The 21,785-nt window shown below is 41.2% G+C and overlaps 1 protein-coding gene across 2 annotated transcripts in view; it reads left to right on the top strand.

Moving 5' to 3' along the window:
• Positions 1–20,387, top strand: part of LOC109425964 (la-related protein Larp4B) — a 92,463-nt gene extending 72,076 nt beyond the window's left edge. For both annotated transcript variants that reach the window (XM_062856615.1, XM_062856616.1), the window contains exons 4-8: positions 9,207–9,850; positions 16,977–17,377; positions 17,444–17,768; positions 17,833–18,059; positions 18,374–20,387. In XM_062856615.1, the coding sequence (XP_062712599.1) occupies positions 9,207–9,850; positions 16,977–17,377; positions 17,444–17,768; positions 17,833–18,059; positions 18,374–18,674 (1,898 nt within the window). In that variant the 3' untranslated portion in view covers positions 18,675–20,387. The remainder of the gene's footprint in view (positions 1–9,206; positions 9,851–16,976; positions 17,378–17,443; positions 17,769–17,832; positions 18,060–18,373) is intronic.
• The last annotated feature ends 1,398 nt before the right edge of the window (positions 20,388–21,785 follow it).

The raw sequence follows: 21,785 nt of genomic DNA, 5'->3' as shown, positions 1-21,785 counted from the left end.
CCAAAAGACAAATACCTCCCGGATGTGCTACAGAGAACCCTTAAACCTTATCCTCACCATGCCTTTCCTTGAAATTTTGTGACCCGCTAACCTCGAGCAGCCACGAGTACCCTGGCCTCCTCCCAGTACTAACCTTGAGTACCTAAGAAAGTCAGAAAATTGTATGTAACTGAATACAAAGAATGAATTTCGGCTCCGTAAAGCGTTACACGCGATTGAGCCATAAATAAATGAACTAGACAAAAAAAAAAATCACCAAGAGAAAATACTGAAAGAACTTTGGATGAAGTTTGGAATGATCTCCAGGAGAAATCCAACGAGAAATTCTTGAAGCATATCGGAAAAAGTTGTGTAAGAATTACCTGGAACAAGAACATCGAACGAATCTCAGAAGCATCAATTGGGAGCAAATAAGTAAAAAAAATCTCAATAGAGAACTAGAAAAAGACGGAAAAATCACTGGCAATCATCGAGAAAAAAAAAAACTTTAACAAATTCGTGAGAAGAACTCTGTGAGAAACTACAGAATAATTTATAGGAGAAATTACTTAAGAAATCCAAGGAGGTATTCCGGAAATCGATTCTAGTGAGGTTCAAACTCACAACCCCGTATCGATTGACAGGTGCTTTTACCAACCATGCCATAAAACAAAATCAAATCTGCGGAACTGAATACGAAGTTTTTACGTTTAAACTCCCATGGAAACTTGCAAACTTGAAAATTTTACCAAAGTGGCGTCATTTAGAATGAAATGAGAGGAGGGTCCGTTGAACTTTCCAACATGTAACATGTAATTGTAACATATTGGTGAGCTCGTTCCATATATTTTTAACTTGTGTTCTTTTTCGTTCTTGGATGGAATCGAATGGATCAACTTTGTATGAAAGATTCCAAGCGTGCGCTGTTGGAGAGAATGTGTGAGCGAATTCCTACTCACTTCGCCAACGTACTGTGCCAACGACTGTGGTGGTTAGCCACCAGCTGACTGATAGACAGAGGAGAGCCAACCACACCGTCGCGTCGTTGTCGATGCGATGATGATAGAGGCATAGCATAGCAGCGCGCGTGTGTTATTACTCACTCAGCGTTCAGTCAGTCGGTCGGTCGGCAGTTGGCATTCGGTTCTAGAGCAAAGGCGACACGGTTTTCGAGCATCTGCGCCCCCAAAAAAGGGAACCGTTTATTGCTTGGTTCTACGCGACGACGACGAAGACGACAACGTACTTGTACCAAAGAAGCAATTACTTTATTGTAATCTAGTCCATTTTAAGTTACTGTTACTGTTCTCCCGTTGATAATTGTTTGATGTAAAAGTGAAGTGTGCCCTAGTGCAATAATTCCACTCTCTCTAGTCTAGTCGTTTCTGCGTGGATTGGGTTCGGTTAGTGAGCGTTCACTGTGATAAGAAAACGAGCGTGGGTGTGCACCGTGTTGTTCAAACTTACGACGTGCTACTCTACAAGAAGATTTGTATCCTGAAAAAAAAAAACAAAAAACGTGACGACACACAAAAAAGCTGATATCGTGGCTGTGAATATAAGAAAATTGTGAGCAGTAGCTGTGTAAAACAGTAAACGAATGAGCTGTTAAACAACTTGGCATATCTACACAAACCTACCTATAGCGCAGTGCTATCGAAGAAGCCTGCATAATGCGAATTAAGTGGTTAAGTGGGTTCGCTTTCTCCGACTCCAGGAAAGGTAAGTGGAAAATATGAAATTGATTGGATAGAATTTCTCTCTGCGTGCCCGACACACAGTCAGCAGTGGTGGGATTCTATCCAAGATGTCAAGCACCAGCATGGCAGATGATACTATGGATAGTCTGCTCACTGAAGCTTGTGCGTATCCACGATTTACTGGAGTGGTGCTGTTAATGCTTGTTAGCTGGTGAGAGATATTCGGAGAATTTGAAGTTATGTATTTTGAGCATCCGGCGAATGAAAGCTGACTGAGATGGTCGGTTAACATGAAAACTTTGAAACATGTTTAGCTGAATCAAAAATTTAATTTACATTGGTTGATTCTCGCAAGTTGCAATGGTGGTACGTTTTCCTAGTATCGTGAACATTTTGTATTAAAAGTTTTCGGTTTGTTAGCAACCTATGTAAGCAAAGCTTACAAACTTACAAAATCAATACAATTTCTATAGGAGTGCATTCGTGGTTCTTGGTCAAATCGGGAAACGAATTAACAAGCGCTGATTTGACCCCCCATCCAACCCCCGATCATTGGTTCAATTTAAGGTGAAGGTTTGTCCAGGGAAGTCGAGAATAGTTCCCCACCGAAACGGGAATCGAACCCTCCGTCTCCGGATCGATGCTTATCGATGAATCATATAGGTGACTGTTCGTACCGATAAACACGATAAGAGTTTAATTTTATAACATTCACGTGTGAGCTTCGAGTGTTAATGCATGATGCAATCATTAAATTCTTTTCATCAAAGTATATTAAGGTGACATGATGCAACACTGGGCTTTCATACGAATCATTGACTTTTCTTTTTCAATGATTATTTACCTCGCGTTTTTTTGAAGTGATTCTACAACCACGCAACTGAAAAAGTATCATCACAATCATGATGATACTTTTTCATACGAATATTCGCTATGGTGGCTAAAATTTAAGACTTTGAAATTTGATTTTATCATAAAGTCATGCGGTGATTAAACCTAGAAAGAACTTTGAAATTTCGAACCAGTAACGCAACTGTTGGTTTCCAACATGGCTGTCGATGCTGAGCCTGATTCTTGGGGTGGGCACTCTTTTAGAAAACAATGCTATTGCTAGAATGCAATATCGTAAATATCGTTTAGCAAAGCAGTCATAGATACCTACAATGTTGATTTGAACAGGACACGATCTGGACAAACTACAAGTGGAGTTGTGGTTGCGGTTGCGGTTCGTACTGCGCAGTTTGCAAATTTCTACTGAATCAAGATAAGGTAGTGTGATTGAAATCATAATGTGAATTAGCGTGTGTTAACAAGTGTACTAATTTATGACTTGCTACTGGGGTTCCCCCTGCAGCTCCTTTTAGAATTCTTCCAAGAACATATTCCTTCCGGGTTTCCTCTAAAAATTCCTTTAGGAATTCATTCTAGGATTACCCCGGGCATTCCTCATGGAATTTTTACTTAAATTCCTTTTTTTGCTTTCTCCAGCAATTTCATCCAGGAATCCTGAGGGATCATTTCCGGGATTCCTCTACGAACGGGCAACTATTTCCGAGGTTTCTCCAGGAGTTCTTTCTGAGATTCTTTGGTGAGCTATTTCTGGGATTCTTCCAAGAGTTTCTTCTAAGATTCCTTAAGGACAAACGTCTTGAAATCCCGCTTCAAGAGTGCATGAGAACTTAAAACGCACAAATCTCAAAAAGTAAGCTTCAAACAACAGTGCATTTTGTTATTCTGTTCTTGCTCACTTGTAATAAGCTTAAAATAAGAAGATCAAATGACGTGGTTTTATTTACGAAGAGATTTGTGCCCTCGAAATCGTGAGTAGGTGCCAAAGTCGGTCATTGTGGCGGCCATCTTGGGATTCTAACAAGTCTGTCCTTAAGAAGTTGCATTCAGAATTTCTTCAGGGATTTCTCCTGAGATTCATCCCGATTTTTTTTCCTCCTGATATACTTTCAAAAGTTCCAAGATTCCTCAAGGAACTTCCTCTGGGATTCTTTTTTTTATGATTCCTTCTTTTGATGTTTCTCCAAAAGATCTTTCTGGGATTTCTCCATATATGAAGCAACTAATCGAGAAAAGTCAAAAGGAACTCCAAAAGGAATCAGTGAAGTCGCTCCTGTAGGAATCGCAGAAAGAACTCTTGCAGATATCTTAGCAGGTACTCCAAGAGGATTTCTCAAACTGGGGAATTCTAGAAATTCTGAGAAATTCCAGAAGATTTTTTTTTTTTCTTAATGAGTCCCCGTTTTCTTCCAGGATTTTGTTCCGAAAAATACCTTCCGAGGTTTTCTCAGCAAATGAATTCAAAATACCGACAGGAGTTTTTTTTTGGAATTTCTCCAGGAATTCTTTATAATGTCCTTCCAGAATTTCCCATCGGGATCCTTCCTCCCCCAGAAGTTCTTCATAGCATTCCCCCGGGTATTTCTTCCTGGAGTTCTTTAGGTGTTGCTTCTGAGATTCTTTCAATAGTCCCTGCCAGGATCCGTCGAGGAGGTCTTTCAGGTATTCCTCCTTTTGAGATTCTGAGGATTCCTCTTGGGGTTCCTTCACGGGTTATTTACGGAGTTACTTCTGCGACTATTCAGGATCTCTTTTTTTGTCTTTATTATAGAGACTTTCAGTCTGGGGCTGGTTCGTCTCTTGTTCAGGATTTCATTATTGGATTAATCAAGAGTTCCTTTTGGGATTCCTCTAGGAGTTTCTACTGAAATTCCTCAAGGAGTTTCTTTTGGGATTCCTTATTTTGAGGATTCCTTCTTCTGAGATTCCTCCAGGAGCTTTCCTTAAAATTCCTCCGGAAGTTTTTTCACTGGTTCCTCCCGGAAATCCTTCTGGGATTCCATTTTCTTGTAAGATTAACCAGGAGGTGCTTCTGAGATTTCTCCAGGTATTCTGTTTAAGATTCACACAGAACTTTCTTCAGTGATTCATCAAAGAGTTCCTTTTGAGAATCAATCAGGAGCTCTATCTGGGATTCCCTCAGGAGTTCTTTTTTGGATTCCCTTTCCTGAATTCTTCTAGCTGTAGCTTTTGTGATTCCTATAAGGATTCCTTTTAGATTTCTGCTTGATTTCTCCAGGAAATCTTTCCGGAGTTTTCAATTAACTTCTTCTGGGAATTCTTCAGAACCTCTTTGGGGGATTCCTCATGGAATTCCTGCATGGGTTGCTCCCATAGTTCCTTTTAGACTTCCTGGGGGATTTTCTTCTGATAAAATCCGAGATTTCTTCCGTGATTCCTTTAGAAGTTCTTTCCCATATATATTTTCAGCAATTGATCCCTAGATTATTTCAAGAATTCATTTCAGAATTCCTTTCAGAGTTGCTTCTGGATTTCCAGGTGTTTTTTCTTGGATTTTTTTCAGAAATTTACTCTGAGATTCATCCAGGAAGTCCTTCCAGGATTCCGCCAAAAAAATCTTGCGGTTTTCCTGCAACAACTTCTTGTGTAATTCCTCCAGGAATTCCTGCTGTTATATCTGCACAATATTTTGCAATTCTTCGTCAATTCTGAAATGACCTTCGGTAATTCGGAAATTGTCTCACATGTTTCCAATACAAATCTTTCAGGAGTTTATCACTGAATTCATGTAGGAGTTTTTTATTGAATTCCTTATGGAATTACTTCAGGAGTTCCGTATGTAATTCTTCTTAAAGTTTCTTATAAAATTCGTACATGACGGCCTTGAGAAATTCCTCAAATTCTTCAACAATTTCTCAACGAATTCCTTCAGCAGATTTGTAAGAAATTCCTCCAACAATTTATCAGCGAACTCCTTCACATTTGAACATTCTGTAATTTGTTTGAGAACTACAAGTACAAGTAATTTTTGACAAATTTTGGATTAGAAATACTAGTAATACGTAGAGACATAAATAAATGTGACTACCTACTTCATGTGTTTCTTATTTTCTGTCACTCTAACCCAGTAATATCCCACTGAGTCAACCTACTTGAGGATTGCGTAGGTGTTGCTTCCGCTTATCGCGAGCCCCACGGCGGCGACGACTACGGTTCGTTATCGCGCGCAACTACCGTCTTCCTTGGATTTCCAAGATTACATCGCACGACCGAAGTGTAGTTGCACTGCCCACGAATGAATCATATTTGCTTGGTTGGTTCGTTCGTTATCAATTTCTGCGTAGATTATGTGAGCGAGCGAGCGTCGGCTGTTCCGGTGTGGAAGTTTCCTCCGACAGTATAATTTCCCAGCCCCAGAAACACGTGGGCAAATACCGCTTGGACTCTGCTGCTCGTAGTACGACCTCTGCTTCTTTCACACCGCCCCGGTGGGCACAAGTAGGTAAACAGCTGGTTAGTGTAACGTGTGATTCACATTTCCCTCTCGCCCACCACGGCCAACGAAAGCCGACGACGAACGGGGACGCGTGTGTGTTAAAGAAGTTCATTGTTACCGGTTTGTAGGAAGGCAGGCGAAAATGTAGGTACGTACAGCAATGATGATCATGCAGCAGCGGCAGAACGGTTTGTTTATACTTTACGCCCCAGTTGCAGCTGCTGTTGCCCTCCTACCTTCCTCAACTGGTGGCGGGTGCTTCACCCAGTCTATAGGCTCTGGTATATCAGCTGCCGATTCTATACTTTGTGCACGTTTGTGCAGGGGAAGGCGGATAAAAATGATTCTCTCATCAATGGTTTCATTTGAAGCTAAAGAATTAATAATTTCGTGCATTTTTATGTTTTGTCCAGAGCTTCTAGACAGTCACGTGTAGAATGACTTGAAACTTGATTTGAATAACGTTAATTTTGCTGAAATAACTTACTTCGAAGACGTAGAACAGGTGAAAAGTGAAATACATCAACTATCGTCTTAAAAGTTTCGTTCCCCAAGAATAGTTTCAATCTGTTGCTTGAAATCGAAATTTACTGTTAAGTACTAAGCGACTCCATGGATTTACCTAGTTCGATGGAAACGCATGGTTGTTGGTTATAACATTCTTCATAGTTCTACGAAAGAATTGCATTTTTCTCAACTGTCACCTACACTGATGCTCGTTGTCGTCTTTCTGTTTGAACCATGGGTTGGCATCCCTCGAAAGCATACGTATTTATAAAGAACGATTCCCTGCTATTCCTCATTCATCACTATCAGTAGCGAAACAGCAACAGTCGTATGATGAGACCACCACCATTCATTGATTGAGGAGGCATATGAACGTGTGAGCGCGAGCGCGCGCGCATTCGGATGAAGTTTGTATCAAGACGTGCCTCAACTTGTTCTGACAAGTCCGAGAATGATCCGGCTCTGTTTGCTCTGAGGTCGCTGTATAGGCGATACATTTTGTCATTGGATGCCCCTTTGTATTTGCTCATCATGACATCATTATCGTTGCATATTTTGTTGGGTTCGGTATTGCATGTCTATCACTTCTCGTGTTATCTGTGAAAAACATAATGCTGTTAAGATGTGTCGTACGTTTTCATACTACATAGCGCAGAATGAAAAGAATATTAGTGAGGTCTTATCTTTTACATGAAGATGCATCGTAGAGCAGTGCATTGTTAGGTTTGATAATAGATCTCAATCAGACAAAATTTCATTATATAAACAAAGGTTAGGCCACGAAGATTTCAACTGTTCAATAAGTTGATTTTTCATCAATGATTACCACTAACCTTTCACCAAAACGCTCATTGGCGTTCCAGGATTACATTTCATTTGGCGAAACACAACACCCGATTCCTTCTCGCGCCGTCAACTTACTCGGAAGGGAAAATTTCCCTTCCCGAGAAAATCCATTCGGGCCGTTGTTGCGTTGTTGGAAGAGTTTCACCTCTTGGAAGAGCATCAATCGAATCCGTAGAAAACTGCTCTCCGCCCGGTCGGTATCATCACATCGTTTGTGCTCGGTCGGTACCTCTGCTCCCCTGCTCATCTCCCCACGTTTTTCGAGAGGAGCTCATTCAACACTGATAAAAACATATCTCAAGGCCACGTGGAAAGCTCGGGTAACTGCAAAAATTCAATTTTCCACTGATGTGCCGCCGCAGGTACCGAGTGTGTACTGGAATGCTACTTCAACCGAACTCGTGTACGGCCCAGAATGTGCAAACAATATGACGAATGTGATGATTTTCATAAGGGCCTAACTGACTTGATCGATTTCTCTTCGTCGACTATCTCTTTCGCTAATAACTTGATCAAGACAAACAAAATCATTATTCTCTTTGTTTCTATAGCAAGATGTAGTCGTCTTCTTCGCATTTCAACCCAAAAATCATTGGAAACCTCAATATACATTCTGTAATAACATACAGAGAGGCATAAAGGACATTTGGCATAAAGGACGTTTGGCATAATGGACATTTGGCATAAAGTACGTTTGGCATAAAATGATTTCAGTAAATAATGAACTACATACTTAACGTAAAAGAAGCATAAGTATACAAAAGAAGGATAATACATTATAATGCATTAATTTTTATGGATATAATATGCAGACAAGGATGATTTGCTGGAAAGAACCATTACCGGAATCTAAAATGCTTGTATCGATGAAGAACAGCCTATACTGCCCTTACTGCGCATAACTGTCCCATATGAATAGGAATCCCAGCAAAGATGGGACTGTTATGCGAGTGGGGGCAGTATATACAAAAGAAGGAACATTCCCCTTAAGAAAAAAAATCAAATTCATGGAAGCAAAAGGTTATTTCGAAAATAATAGATCCAATATAATGCATCAACAACAAGTTTGCCTTCTTTCCCTTGAAGGCTGTTCTTTAATTTTTCTCCAGAGGAAAAATATATTTCACATATTCTTTATGCCAAACGTCCTTTATGCCTAACGTCCCTTATGCCAAATGTCCTTTATGCCAAACGTCCTTATGCCAAACGGCCTTATGCCAAACGTACCAGACCCATTGTATTGTACTGTATTATAATTTTTAATAAGGGAACTGCTTTTGAATTTTCTTTCACCAATTTTGTGTTTATCAATTACGAATTGTTGAACATGAATTTATTGTATTTATTATGGTTTCTGGAAGAAGCTATGAGCAAAAAAGTGACTAAACTTAGTATTTGTTTTCCTTATAACTCCTCTTCAATTCTCTGAAGTACAAATTTCCTCATTATTCATTACAATAAAGACCGACATTTTGCGTCTTTGGCAACAATGTCCCTTCTGGGAACGCTAACGGGTTCGTAAACTTTATCAAATTAGACACGTTTCAATACGAAAGGGTATCTTCTTGGAACAACACTCGCACCTGCAGATGACAACTCACAATGGTTAAAACTGTGGAAAACGCATCCTCCACCATTCCGGAGAATACCGTTTCCCGTAATTCTGGGAATGTTATTGTTCTAAAAATGTCACTGCTAGGTGAGCCTGTTACATGGATATACTTCCTGCTAGATAGGACGAGGTGATCCGTTGCTGATTTTCCGCCTTCGACGAAGCATCATTGGGAGGGACCCATTCGCCGCCTTTCCATTCCCGGAAGTACTTACAGCATAATAAGATTTTTCCTTTTCTCGTTTCCCTTTCCCAGAACCGGCAAAAACGGTAACATCAGCATCCCCATCGGAGGCAGCAGCAGCAGCAGCAACAGCAACGTCAAATGCCAACACAGCGGAGGCGGCGGCGGCGGCCACGGTGACGACAACGACTTCGGTGTCCTCTTCGTCCTGCTGTCGACAGCAGCCGATCCTGACGACGACGAAAACGCTCGCCCCACAACCGATGTCGACCTCGACGCTGTTCAGTGCACTAACGCCATCCGGCAAGAAGTCACGCGTGTGCAAGAACTGCCGCAATCCGAGCTGTCCCAACCAGGGCAGCGGCAAAAACAACAGTGGCAAAGCGTGTTCCAGTCCTAGTAGTAGTAATAGTAATAGTAGCAACAACAACAACAACAGCACAAACCCTTCATCATCCACCACCAGCACCGGAGCCAAGTCGAAGAAGGGCAACTGGGGTCTCAAGTTCAACTGTGCCAAACTGCGCGGTTCTAAATCCAGTCAGGCGGCGGCTGCCCCTTCGGCAGCGGCGTCGTCGTCATCATCAGCTGCTACTGCGGCGGCTACAGCGACAGCAGCATCATCTAGTTCGCAACCCGAGCGAACTGCTGTTGCCAGTGGTTCGTCGATTATCGGTTCCTCCAGCAGCAGGCTACTCAGAAGTGAATCGGAAAAGGTTAGTATCCTATGCTTTGGTTCATGTTTTTCTTGTTTGTCCACCAGAAGTGGGTTTAAGCTGGGTCTATAATATCCGTAGTCTAGTAGCAAACAGCATACATTCACGTAAACATCTGTGCCAGTAGGTAGTGTTGTGGTGTTTTCGAAGCCTCAGTTCTCAGACTCAGTGCTTCAAAAACATTAGTCCTGTTCAATGAAGTAGGTTGAACATAATCCGAAGTTGCTGCATCCTGTTCATACCCATTTGTTGACAAATGGGTGAGATCAGGGTGCAGCAACTTCGACTGTGTTCAACCTACTTCAATGAACAGGAGTATTGTTTCTTCAAAATTAGTTTAGGGGGCCGGACTCCATCTTAAGCAAAGTGCTCCAATTTTCATCCTTATCGAAAACAAAGCTAATAAGCGCTATTTGTTTTGTTTTTTAATTTTGTATTTTTTGTTAGTAGTGAGCAAAAAGAACGGACACAGTCGGTGCTTAACTCGTCTGTTTTTGAAATATGTTGTTCATAGGGGCATAGGCTGAACAACTGTCTACCATCTAGATCTATATTTGTGGATCCTAGGTGAGTTTATCAAAAGATTACTAATGAAACTCTCAGTGGAGTCCAGATCAACGATAACGTCTATTAATGGATGTTGACTAGCTCTTTCGAGAGTTTTCCTGAGAATGGATTTTTCTGTAGCCTGTTTATTGCAATAAATCTCAGAATGGAGGATTAAAAATAACTAGTGTGGCTTCGTGGTCGTGTGGCTAAGGGTACCCCAAGCCTTCAGTCGCATCGTGCTAAAGAGCGCGGGTTCGGTTCCCGCTGCAGCTGTCAGGAAAAGTTTTCGGCTGTGCCACTGGGCGTTGCATACTAGTCCGTTGTCTAGTGTCGTGCTTCCTTCAAAGAGCAAACAGCTCACTGGAAGCATTAAAAACGTGTCCGTTTCTTTTTTTTAACTATAAATTGTTATTAAAATATTTTACAAGATTGTTGATCTATGAAACCTAGATTCGAGCAATATTCTTGAATTTGAACAACAGTAAGCAATTACTGTTGGCGCTGCTCCACATCTAAGAACCGAAATAGATGGACAGTTGTTAAACAGAACGCTCTACGGTGGACATTGATGATTTATCTACTCCAGGCTTAGAAGGGGCTTTTTGACCGAGTGCCCATGGAATGATTTGAGGTGATAGATCTGCAACGGAGATGATAATTGTTACGGGAGTAACATCATTTACTTCGGCCAAACATATACCTACTCGTTCTTTGTTACCTGACTAGAAGACTGGTGCTGCCTCTGACCGAGCGATAGTATGAGGATTGTAACTTGTGGGATACCAAAGATTGAGGTCTATTAATGACAGGAAAAAAACGGTGAGTCGAAAAGAAGAGCGTCCAACATAGCTCTGACCCTCACAAGTTCCTACCTCATGCTTCCACGGTTCAAGCGATAAAAAGACCGCCAACTAAGAGTTGTGTGCTTAGCTGGTAGTGCAGTCTGGGGACTGTTGTCCTTCTGACTTCAGCTAGATTGAGGAGGTACGTCTTGAGCGTCTGTTCATCAAGGAGGTGCGGCTCAAACAGCGTCTGTTCTGGCATCCACCGACTGAGTATGAAACCGACCACCGGAAAGGACCACCGTTAGCTATACCTAAGGTGGTAGCCCCAAAACGGGCCAACAACCTACTGTTTCCAAAACCCAAAAACCGTTACAGAAACCGAAAATGACAGGGAAACCGGTGTAATTTCTGATCTTCTGGAATGTCATTTCCCGGAGTGGTGTTTGTTTCTCGTAATGTACCAGAAAGTGCAGAATGCTGTTTCCGTGAGACATATACTAGATAAGTAAAGGAAATGAAACTATGTCGCTGTCGAAATACATAAACATATCTTGAAAGATCCTGCCAAATATAATCAGGAACTTGTAAAGGTTCGGTGAAATTCTTCTTGTGATGCTTTTTTTGTGTTTTATCTTTACCGTCTGAGACGGCCTTCGACTTTGGATAAATATGTATCTTATATTACTTATCTGAGGTTTCTGCTTCTAACTTCATACTGTATCTCTTGTGCAACACTGTGTTTCTTCCACTATTAGTCATTCTTTGCATTTGTATTGTCACTATGATGTATTCCATATTCTTCTGTCTGTTACTTCTTCTTTGTGCTCATTGTTTCTTTTAAAACTGTTTTTATGTTTTGTAGCATTCGTTGCACTTTCTTTTTTCACATTCCAGGTTTTTTTTTTATTCTTCTCTCTTCCTTCTTTTTTATCGACTCCTCAAGCTTTGTTTCACATTTTCTTCCTTCTTCTTTCCATTTGCCATCCCAAAATTTCTGTGGTCGACTTTCTTCCATTTGCTTGCAACTCTTTTCAGGAATGAATATTGAGTAAGGGAACGTTCAAAAATTACGTCCAACATTTGGGGGAGGGGGGGGGGTCTTGAAAAGTGTGACAGTACGTGTATTGGGTATAGGGAAATTGCGTGACAGAGGGGGGAGGGGGGGTCTAGAAATCCCGAAAAACGATGGACGTAATTTTTGAATCTTCCCTAACCCAACTAACATTTTCAGCGCTATAAGCTTCAGTCAATTGCTTTCTGTTGCTCAACCTTCGGATTGAAGCAGTCAACGCTGAATAAAAAAAAGCCAGACAAATAAAAACCATAAGCTAATACACGGCTGCAAAATAAGCACCATACAGCTACCAAACTCGGCTTTCAGAAATCAATCACTTTTCACTGGGGCTGCCGTTACTACTACACTCCATTCCAACTCCGGGAGATTTCCCGGAAGATGTGAAAAGAGTCCCCAGTAAAAAAAAAAAGCAGCTGCTATTATAAGTGGCGCAGTATCATAACGTCCGAGGCCATAATGTCCCAGGACTTTATGGCGCATTTTTTCGGGGCATAACGTCCAAACGTGCAGGTATGTCATGAAGTCCAAGGAAAGAAGGCACATAGGATATTATGACGCATCCAAACTTTTGGACGTTATTTCGCAAAAAAACGCGACTCAACGACCGGGACTGTATGGCCTCGGACGTTGTGATCCGGCCCCCTATTATAAGTACAGCTCGTGATACTAATAAATCCACAAACCAGCAGCGCTTCGAAGACCGTTATGCGATATCATTACAGCAGGAAGCTGTAATAAAGAAACTGTTGGTATACCAACACGGCTTGTCGGATGTAAACATTATTGTCAAAACTAACTTCAAGCGGGATATATAGCTACTACACAAATACTTTACAGCTATCCATCTTTGTGCTGTGAAATTATTTGGGTTGCTTGTATAGCACTTCAATCCAACTCCGGAAGACTTGCCGGAAGATGTGCAAATCGAATAAGAGTCCCAACCAATAAAATAGCTGCTTTTATACAGTACGTTTTGTAATGTTGTCGAATACACAAAACAGCAGCGCTTCGTAGCTACTTAAAGAACATTCTTTCAGCTAGAAGCTGTGATGAAGAAGCTGTTGGCGCAATCACACAGCTTGTTCAATGTAAACATTATTGCGTTTGACGTTTCACAAGTTTTTGCAGCAAGATGAAGTTGGGTAAGGTTTGTTGTGGCACAATTATGAAGCCTTGTCTGAAGTAAAACAAAACGGGCTATTTTCTATGCGATTTATACATAACAGTGTGGCAGCGAGAACATCATCGGGACCAGTGAATACGGAGATCCGGTGTTCGATTCCAAGTAGCGGCCAGTACTTTAATTATTCAATTTTAAAAGCGATAATTCTAGTTCCACATGTATTGCGTCACGGTATCCGTAACCTAATTATATTTAATCGATTAATTGGGGGATGACGTATAATTATTATTTAACAACTGTGAAAAGGCTGAAAAAGCGCCTTCTCAGGTTATTCAGTTAGTGGTTACATAGTAGCCGAGAAAAGAGCTATGACTGGGTGGTATCCCGAGCAGAGGAAAAAAACTCAATAATAGCATATTTTGATACAAAAGTGACAAAACAAAAACAAAACACAAACAAACAAAAAGTGATATTTCCGGAGAAATTCGCGAAAAGGTCGTAGCTGACAAAATGTACATAATTTTAATGATTATAAGAGTGAAAAGATGTTAGATTTTCCTACTAAATACTCACAAACTTTCCTTGATATCACTTTTCTAACTATTGAAAATCACGGGTTGAGTAGAAGGCGTAATCCCATTCTGTGTCACACGAAACAAAACAAGAATTACGCCTTCTACTCCTGGTGTTTTTGTTTACGAAAGTAAAAGGCGAAACTGAAATCACAACGTAAACATAGAGTCAGTCTAGTTAGAGTATGGCGGACTGTCAATTTCGATCGGAGCCAATCGAACATGACGTCACGGTGTAGCATTTATCGGTGAGGACACTATGACGTCATGCTCGATTGGCTCCGGTCGAAAGTGACAGTCCGCCAGACTCTAATTATAGGGACTCTACGTAAACACGGCGATAGTGAAAGGCGAATCTGAAATCAAAACAGAAACACGGCGAAATCCTGTCAAAATCAAAAACAAGGCGAATAGTAAAAGGCGATTCTGAAATTGATATCGATTCAAGGCGCATAGTATTGGGCGTATTTAGCATTATCGGGTATCAATTCCGGCGTAATAAAATAAATGCAGAAAAATTAACAAATTTGTACTGTTTTATTAGAAAATCAAGAAAATGTGTCAGAATTGTGTCATTTAAGCTTGTTCATGTTGAATTACTCCTAAATAGGAAATGAAATTGTATCAGCAAAATTCGGATGTTGTTTTCGCAATGTTATTGCTTTGTCAGTTACGCCCTATTCGCGAATTATTCCGGATTTGTTTGTTTGAGATAAGGCCGGAACAAATCTCATTTTCTTCTTTTGTCACTTTGCTCGTTGAATCGTCAAGGGGGGGGGATGATAAATAATAAATGTATTTGATGAAAAATTACCCAAACAATTAGGAAAAATCGTCAAACTCATCGAATTTGTTAAGAAATTCTCTCGACAACTCTAATTTCACTTTAAAATTTTTAAATTCCTAAATAATTTATTTGTATCCCCCCTCAAAATATCAAAATCCGACAAAAAATTTCCGAGGGGGGGGGGGGGGGGGTGACATTAGAGAAAATCGAAACTTGTGTCAGTCTAAGAGGTAAAAGTACTGAAATAATATCTCAATTTTACTTCTGCAACATCATTATCATAGCACATATAGCTCTTGGTAAGAACTAACCAATAGCAGTGAGCTATTTGATTGATCTTAAAATATCATATTTTGCTATTGGTTAGATGGTTCAAGAACAAATTTTTGCTATTATTTTCAGTACTTTTACCTCTTATCTCAAACGAACCAATATCACATTTTGATCGTCAGTACTTGAACTCTGCCCGGGCTAGAAGCTACTCGTACAGCATAAACATGTTTATTAAGTTCGCCAGATTCATTGGTATAGGGCTTGCACAGAAGCTTCTGTCCATATGTACAACACAGTAACTTAGCATCCAATTGTATTGAGGACGCTTTATGACGTTTACAATAAATGTTAGTTGGGTATTTCAGTTCATCCATACGCAGATTTCGCTATAGAACTTAGTACGATGTCTTCTTTCAGAAACATACTGCCCATAACTGCATAATTGTAACATTTGCATTTTTTGCCAATACTGAGTTAATACCGGGGAACATCTCCTAATCATCAGTACTTTCATCCACTCAAATGAACTTCATAAGTTTGATCTGCAAAATGTGAAACAAATACCAAGTCGTTTCGTCTCATTAGCTGAAATTAATTAATGTAACCGCATAACAGTCACACTGGAAATACACACTTTTGTCAAAGCCTAATATCAATCATATTTGGTTCTGATTATTTTTTTAACTATTCGTCCAGCATACAAGAAGAGCTGCAGAAAATTTCATTGCAAAAGGATGAATTTTAAATTATTGATAATTTTTTTAAATTTCGTATCGTCTCCATACTAGCGCATGTTGCAAACTTTAAACTCCATTTTCTCCAATGCCTACTTTTGTCGAATGTGACTGTTATGCAGTTATGGGCAGCATAGTCGTTCACAAGTTAACAAAAAACTGCACAAAAGTATAGAAACCGAGAATCTTACCATGATTAAGACACATTTCCCGAAAATTGATTAATTGTTACGGAGAGCAGAAGTCTGATGCTGAAATTAGTTTCCCTCGAAAGCGATAACATTGCTCCACTGTTCATGGAAATTCGCTGTGCCTACTGGTGGGAGCGGTGGGTCCACCCAACGTTAATTGGATAGCGCTACCAATGGGTGTCTGCACTAGCGTACGCTTTATCCCCTGTAATGCCCTTATCGTAGCCAACCCGAAAAGGGGTATGGACCCACTAGACTGATTCGGATTTTGCTCTTGTGTGTTGTTAATTGATTGTTCACATTACAACGATCATCGATATGGTTTGTTAACTCTATTTAATAACCATGAATCACATCTCCTCTGGGTCTCCAGTTAGCCTAGTGGTTAAGACTATGGATCGCCAATCCGGAGACGGCGGGTTCGATTCCCGTTCCGGTCGGGGAAACTTTCTCGACTCCCTGGGCATAGTGTATCATTGTACTTGCCTCACAATATACAAATTCATGCGATGGCAGGCAAAGAAAGCCCTTCAATTAATAACTGCGGAAGTGCTCAAAGAACACTAAGTTTAAGCGAGGCAGGCCAAGTCCCAGTGGGGACGTCGAGCCATAAAGAAGAAGAAGAAGAAGAAGGATCACATCTCCTGCAAAGTTTTTGCGATTGTATCTATGTTTCGATCATAATTGCGCAGAGTTATGATAATTTTCAATGCAATGTACTGAACTGAAGAATTTTGGATGTTAAAATTGATACCATTGAAGGACCTGAAAGTCCACCATCTAGAATTTGAAGCAGTCTAATGTACACCCCGAACAAACTTTTTCGTCCTTGTTGATGCTTTTCCAAGAAAAGGGGGCAGCTGTTTGTCGAAAGTTGAAGCGAAAATTTGATCCCTGTTCTGCAGTTCTGGGAAGGATGGAATTCTGCTTATTGTCAGGTGAAAAGTTTCCCATCAGATTTTGTTAAAGCTGTTTCGGAAGTTTATCAGCCATCGACCGATATTGATTGTATCCTATTCCGATTCCTTTCTTTCCAGACGGATTCATGCATTTGCACCCTGTATCGCAAGGTGGAGGACCTCCCGTCGACGGTGTCGTCCAACAACGGCTATCCATCGCAGTCCAACCCGCTTGTGATTCCGCACCAGCAGATACGCTACCAGCACCATCACCTGGATGGTTCGACCTCGAATGGTCCCGGGGGAACCATTGGCCCGGTTGGAATCTCCTCCCACCACAATGCCAATCAACAGAACCACGCATTCCTGTTTCCTCCGACCGCCGGAGCTGCCGCTAGTCATCACGATCTCCACGCTACGACCATCATCCACAGGATAGAAGGATCGGCGGCACACGCATTGTGGGGCACCGGTACCGGACACCCGGCCCCCAATTCTCTCATTGTGGTCTCAACGCCGGGCATGTTCGACATTTCTAGGTAGGTCTAAACAGTCCGTTACGGGTTTGAAGTCCCTTAGCTAACGCTACTTTCCGCCAATCCCAGGTTCAACAGCAGTGACGACTTTTCTCTGGAAGACTTGGATGAACGGGCTCGGCTCCAGCGGGAGCTTGAAATCCGTGAAGGCGTCGATGCTCCACCCAATTACAACCCACGGGGTTTGATGTCCGGTGGAACGTTGACCGGTGGATCGGCGTTGGGTGCGGTCGGAGCTGCCGCTAGTGGTGCTAACGCTGCAGCAGCAGGCAACCATCAGATTGCTTTCCTGTGCACATCGGACACCTCATCGGCGTTCAGTTTGCTCCAGCGAGGATTGTTGCTGCCGAATACGGTCATACATGCCGAGGAGATGCCGCGGGTCCACTCGCAGGTAAGTTTTCAGCAATTAATTGGGAAGAATTGTACAAGTACTAAGAATTTCTCCCGACGTTCAGGTCGACTTCATCCACTGCTTGGTGCCGGATTTGCAGAAGATCACCAGCTGTTGTTTCTACTGGGGCAAGATGGATCGGTACGAGGCGGAGAAGCTGCTCGAGGGCAAACCGGAGGGCACGTTCCTGTTGCGCGATTCGGCACAGGAGGAGTTCCTGTTTTCCGTGTCGTTCCGGAAGTACAACCGGAGCTTGCATGCTCGCATCGAGCAGTTCAATCACAAGTTCAGGTGAGTGTTAATCAATCTAGAATGCCGTGCACTGTGCAGTGTTCCGGCGATAAGAGCTCACTAAACAGGTGACCCTCAATTCATGGTTTTATGCGGCTATGCTATATGCTTACCGTTCCGTCGGTCTAAAACCCTAGCCAAAACTGATGCCTGTAGAGTGTTGCTCTGTCTTAACGGTTAATGTGAACGAGATGAAAAATTGTCATTGAGCTTCTTCAGCAGATTGAGAAACGTTAGTAAACGTTTTTATTAAATGGCATATCAATGGGTCCCAATCTACATTTTGCATTTTCCCTCCAATTTTCAATTTACAGTTTCGATTCGCGCGATCCCGGAGTGTACACGGCCTCGACAGTAACCGGTTTACTCGAGCACTACAAAGACCCCTCCTGCGTAATGTTCTTCGAACCGATGCTGACCTACCCGTTGAACAGGAAATTCGTCTTCTCCCTGCAGCAGCTGTGCCGAGCGACGATCGTCAGCAACACCACCTACGACGGAATCAACGATCTGAGCCTGCCGAAATCACTCAAATCCTACCTGAAAGAGTACCACTACCGACAGCGGGTCCGCTACAGGCCCCTGGACGATCCTCCGCTCTACCACGACCTATAGTATACAACGTCGGCAAAAGACGGGGTCCCGAGGCGATCAATGCGGCAGCGACCGGCGCGCTTCCGTCGTCCGAGGCAGTTTTTCGGTGGACAGGGTGACGAAGTGGACTACAGGTGGCCGGATCCTATGTTCTTCGGTAGACGGCGAGGTGAAGATGAAGGCGTTCGGTTCGACCGATGGGATCTGACTTACCAGCTGAGAGTACACGAATCACAAGGTCTGAGACGGCACACATTAAGGCGCACGGGAAGTAGAAAACGATTCTTTTGCTGTTTCTCCGGATCCCCCTGAGCTGAGATCCCGTGTGTGGAAAATCTGTCCCATGTAAAATAGTTTCTGTGTAAATAGCATTGTTCATATGGAATCGAGCAGTCTCCATTTATTTATACCAATCGTTGTTGTTTAAGTTATTTCTCCCGCATCCGTAGATAATTTTCCCCGCCTGTACAAAGTTATCACAATTTTCTTCCGTTAAGTATCTGATAGATCAAAGAGCACACAATTAGCAGATAAGGCAAAGCGTAACTACTTCCCTCCTTTAGGGGTAATTCCAATCAAACACGACCAATCGACCAATACAACAGATTTGGATTCAATTTAGTTAATTTTGTATCACTCTCGAGATGGTCGATTGCTAGTTTGAACCTTTTCTAGGTCACTTGGTATGGAATACCAGATAACTTTAAGTGACTGAAAATCTAAGTAAAATTAAACATGGAAGATGTCAATCATGGAATGGCTTCAAAAGATAAGTTTTAGTTAATGAGGGAAGAGACTAGCAAAAGAAGGCACGTATAGAGCAAAGACTAGGCAAATAGTAAGCGAAATGTAGGATCACTTTATGTTGTTTCCGTTGATTACTTTTAGTTTGCATATTAGTTAGAAATTATTCTCGCTGTGAACAAATAAAACCCAATGTATACCGAAACTTGTTAGATTCATTCGATATATCAAAACTCAAACACACACATCTCTATTTCTCCAGTTGCCACAAACATTTGAAATAACTGTCCGGAAGTTCAACAAAGTAACAATCCCAGTATTCGAAGCTTTCTTCGCTAAATATAACGATGGAACAAACAATTTAGAACCAAACGTACAACCGTTAGAATAACAATAGTGCTGAAATTACACAATATTACAGTAATAAAAAAAACGTTCCCAGTGTGGTGTGGTCTCTCGTTTATAATAGGCAGAGCGCAAGGCTAAACTGAAATCAAAGAAACTCACTCACATAAATAGTATAGAAACAAATAATCAATATAACAAAAAAAACGGAGCCAGTTAGTAGCAGATTGTTAATTCAGTTGCATTTTTTTTTTAATTCAACAATATGACAAGCGAAGAAAACAGAATCAAACAAAAAACTCGAAACCGATCTGGTGCCGAGTTTTGTGCTATTAAATGATAGGGCGAATGAATGAACAAATTCGGATTGGTTTGATCGATAGGAAGGAAACCGGTATGAAGGCAAAGTAAAACGGTAATCAAATACTAAGCATGCGAAATACGCGCAGTAAAACAAAAAATACGTTCTGGTAGCTTTAATTAACTAAAACTATATACAAAAAAAGTAGTGGAAAAGTATCAAGTAATATGATAAAAAGTGAAAGAAACCTTAAAAAATGAGTAGGATCGTTTAGAGAGAATGATCAAATCAAGTGTATAAATGAAATGCATAAAATAAAATGAACAATATAATAGTAACAACAAGTGTTTCCTTTTATCTTCATTTTCCAGGTCTTGACGTTTGATAAGCCATCACAATGTTTCGACCTTTCCGTATCCCATGATACAACAACTTATGAATCTCCTTATGCCTGGTTTGGTAACTGAAATACCATTTCCTGTATGCACATCATACTAAAGGCAGACTAATTTCCCATTAGGCCAATTAGTGCCAATGTTTGAAAACAATCTGGGCGTAACTGAGTTCAATCTTTAACGGGTTTCAAGTTGATGCTAACGACTTGTTTCTACTATAAATAAGTAGTTATTACATTCGTTCAGTAAAACTAGTTTTTACTTTGCATCCTAACTCCAAACCATGAGAACTACAATCTTTGTCCTGTTCGTCCTGGTGATGGTGGCGTTCGTGACCGGAAATGCGGTAATAGGCTGTTCAAACACTTTATTGTAGGGTTGTATCTATATTAATATTTGTTTATATTTTCCAATGCAGGATTTCCGCATCAAGCGGCAGATACCGGTGGTTGAAGAACCGTTCGTCAAGAAGCACGCTTATGTGACCGGAGGAAAATAGGGGTTGTGTGCTAGTAGTGGACCCTGCGCCTATAGTGGACCCCCTTCAGAAAAACTCAAATATAAATGCCCAAATCAACTATTTCCAGGCAACTTCCACCGGGGGAACATCAATTACATTGCTACACAGCAGTTCCTGGCAAACAAATAACCCAGTGGCCGCAACAATCGGTTATTTTAACTATTTAATGAATGTAAACACTCAAAAGGGTCCACTATACGCACACTCAGGGAGGGTCCACTATAGGCACCGTCGGCGGCGTGACAGCTAACATGGAAATCAAATGGGGGGTCCACTATAGGCGCCAAGATATTTGTAAATAATCCTATAATGGACCCCGGTGGTGTCCATTATAGGCAACATCGATGCGTATTTTCAAATGCGTATTTCACTGGAAAAAATTATTAATGTTGTATGTTCGACGGTCTTATAATAAAGAGGGGACGTGAAACTTGTTTAAGAAATCCACTTTGGAACAATCCACTGCCTTAACATAGCTAAAAAGCAGCAGAAGTAAATTTCGATGGCTTAGGGGGTCCACTACTAGTACCCAAACCCTAGTAATGAAGGGAAATTTTGTTTCACATTCACGATTCGAAATAAATTTGTAAACTTCTAACTACAAGATGCCATTACTTTATTATTCTTTTACATGTACCATGTATAAATATCTTAGATGTTTTGTGAGAAATAATCTTTTTCGCAAGCGTCTAATCACTTCGCAGTCCTGAACATTTTTTGGCATATCCAAAGATAAATGTTCTTCAAATATGTGCATCATTGTAATGGGATTTAGTTGAAAGCTTTACAGAACATGCATCAATCAAAAAAGTTTATTATATTTTAGT

Source organism: Aedes albopictus, chromosome 3 (assembly GCF_035046485.1).
Source record: "Aedes albopictus strain Foshan chromosome 3, AalbF5, whole genome shotgun sequence".
Classification (NCBI taxonomy): Eukaryota; Metazoa; Arthropoda; class Insecta; order Diptera; family Culicidae; genus Aedes; species Aedes albopictus.
Note: the sequence above shows the minus strand (reverse complement) of the source record. Positions and strands in the feature narration are given on the sequence as shown.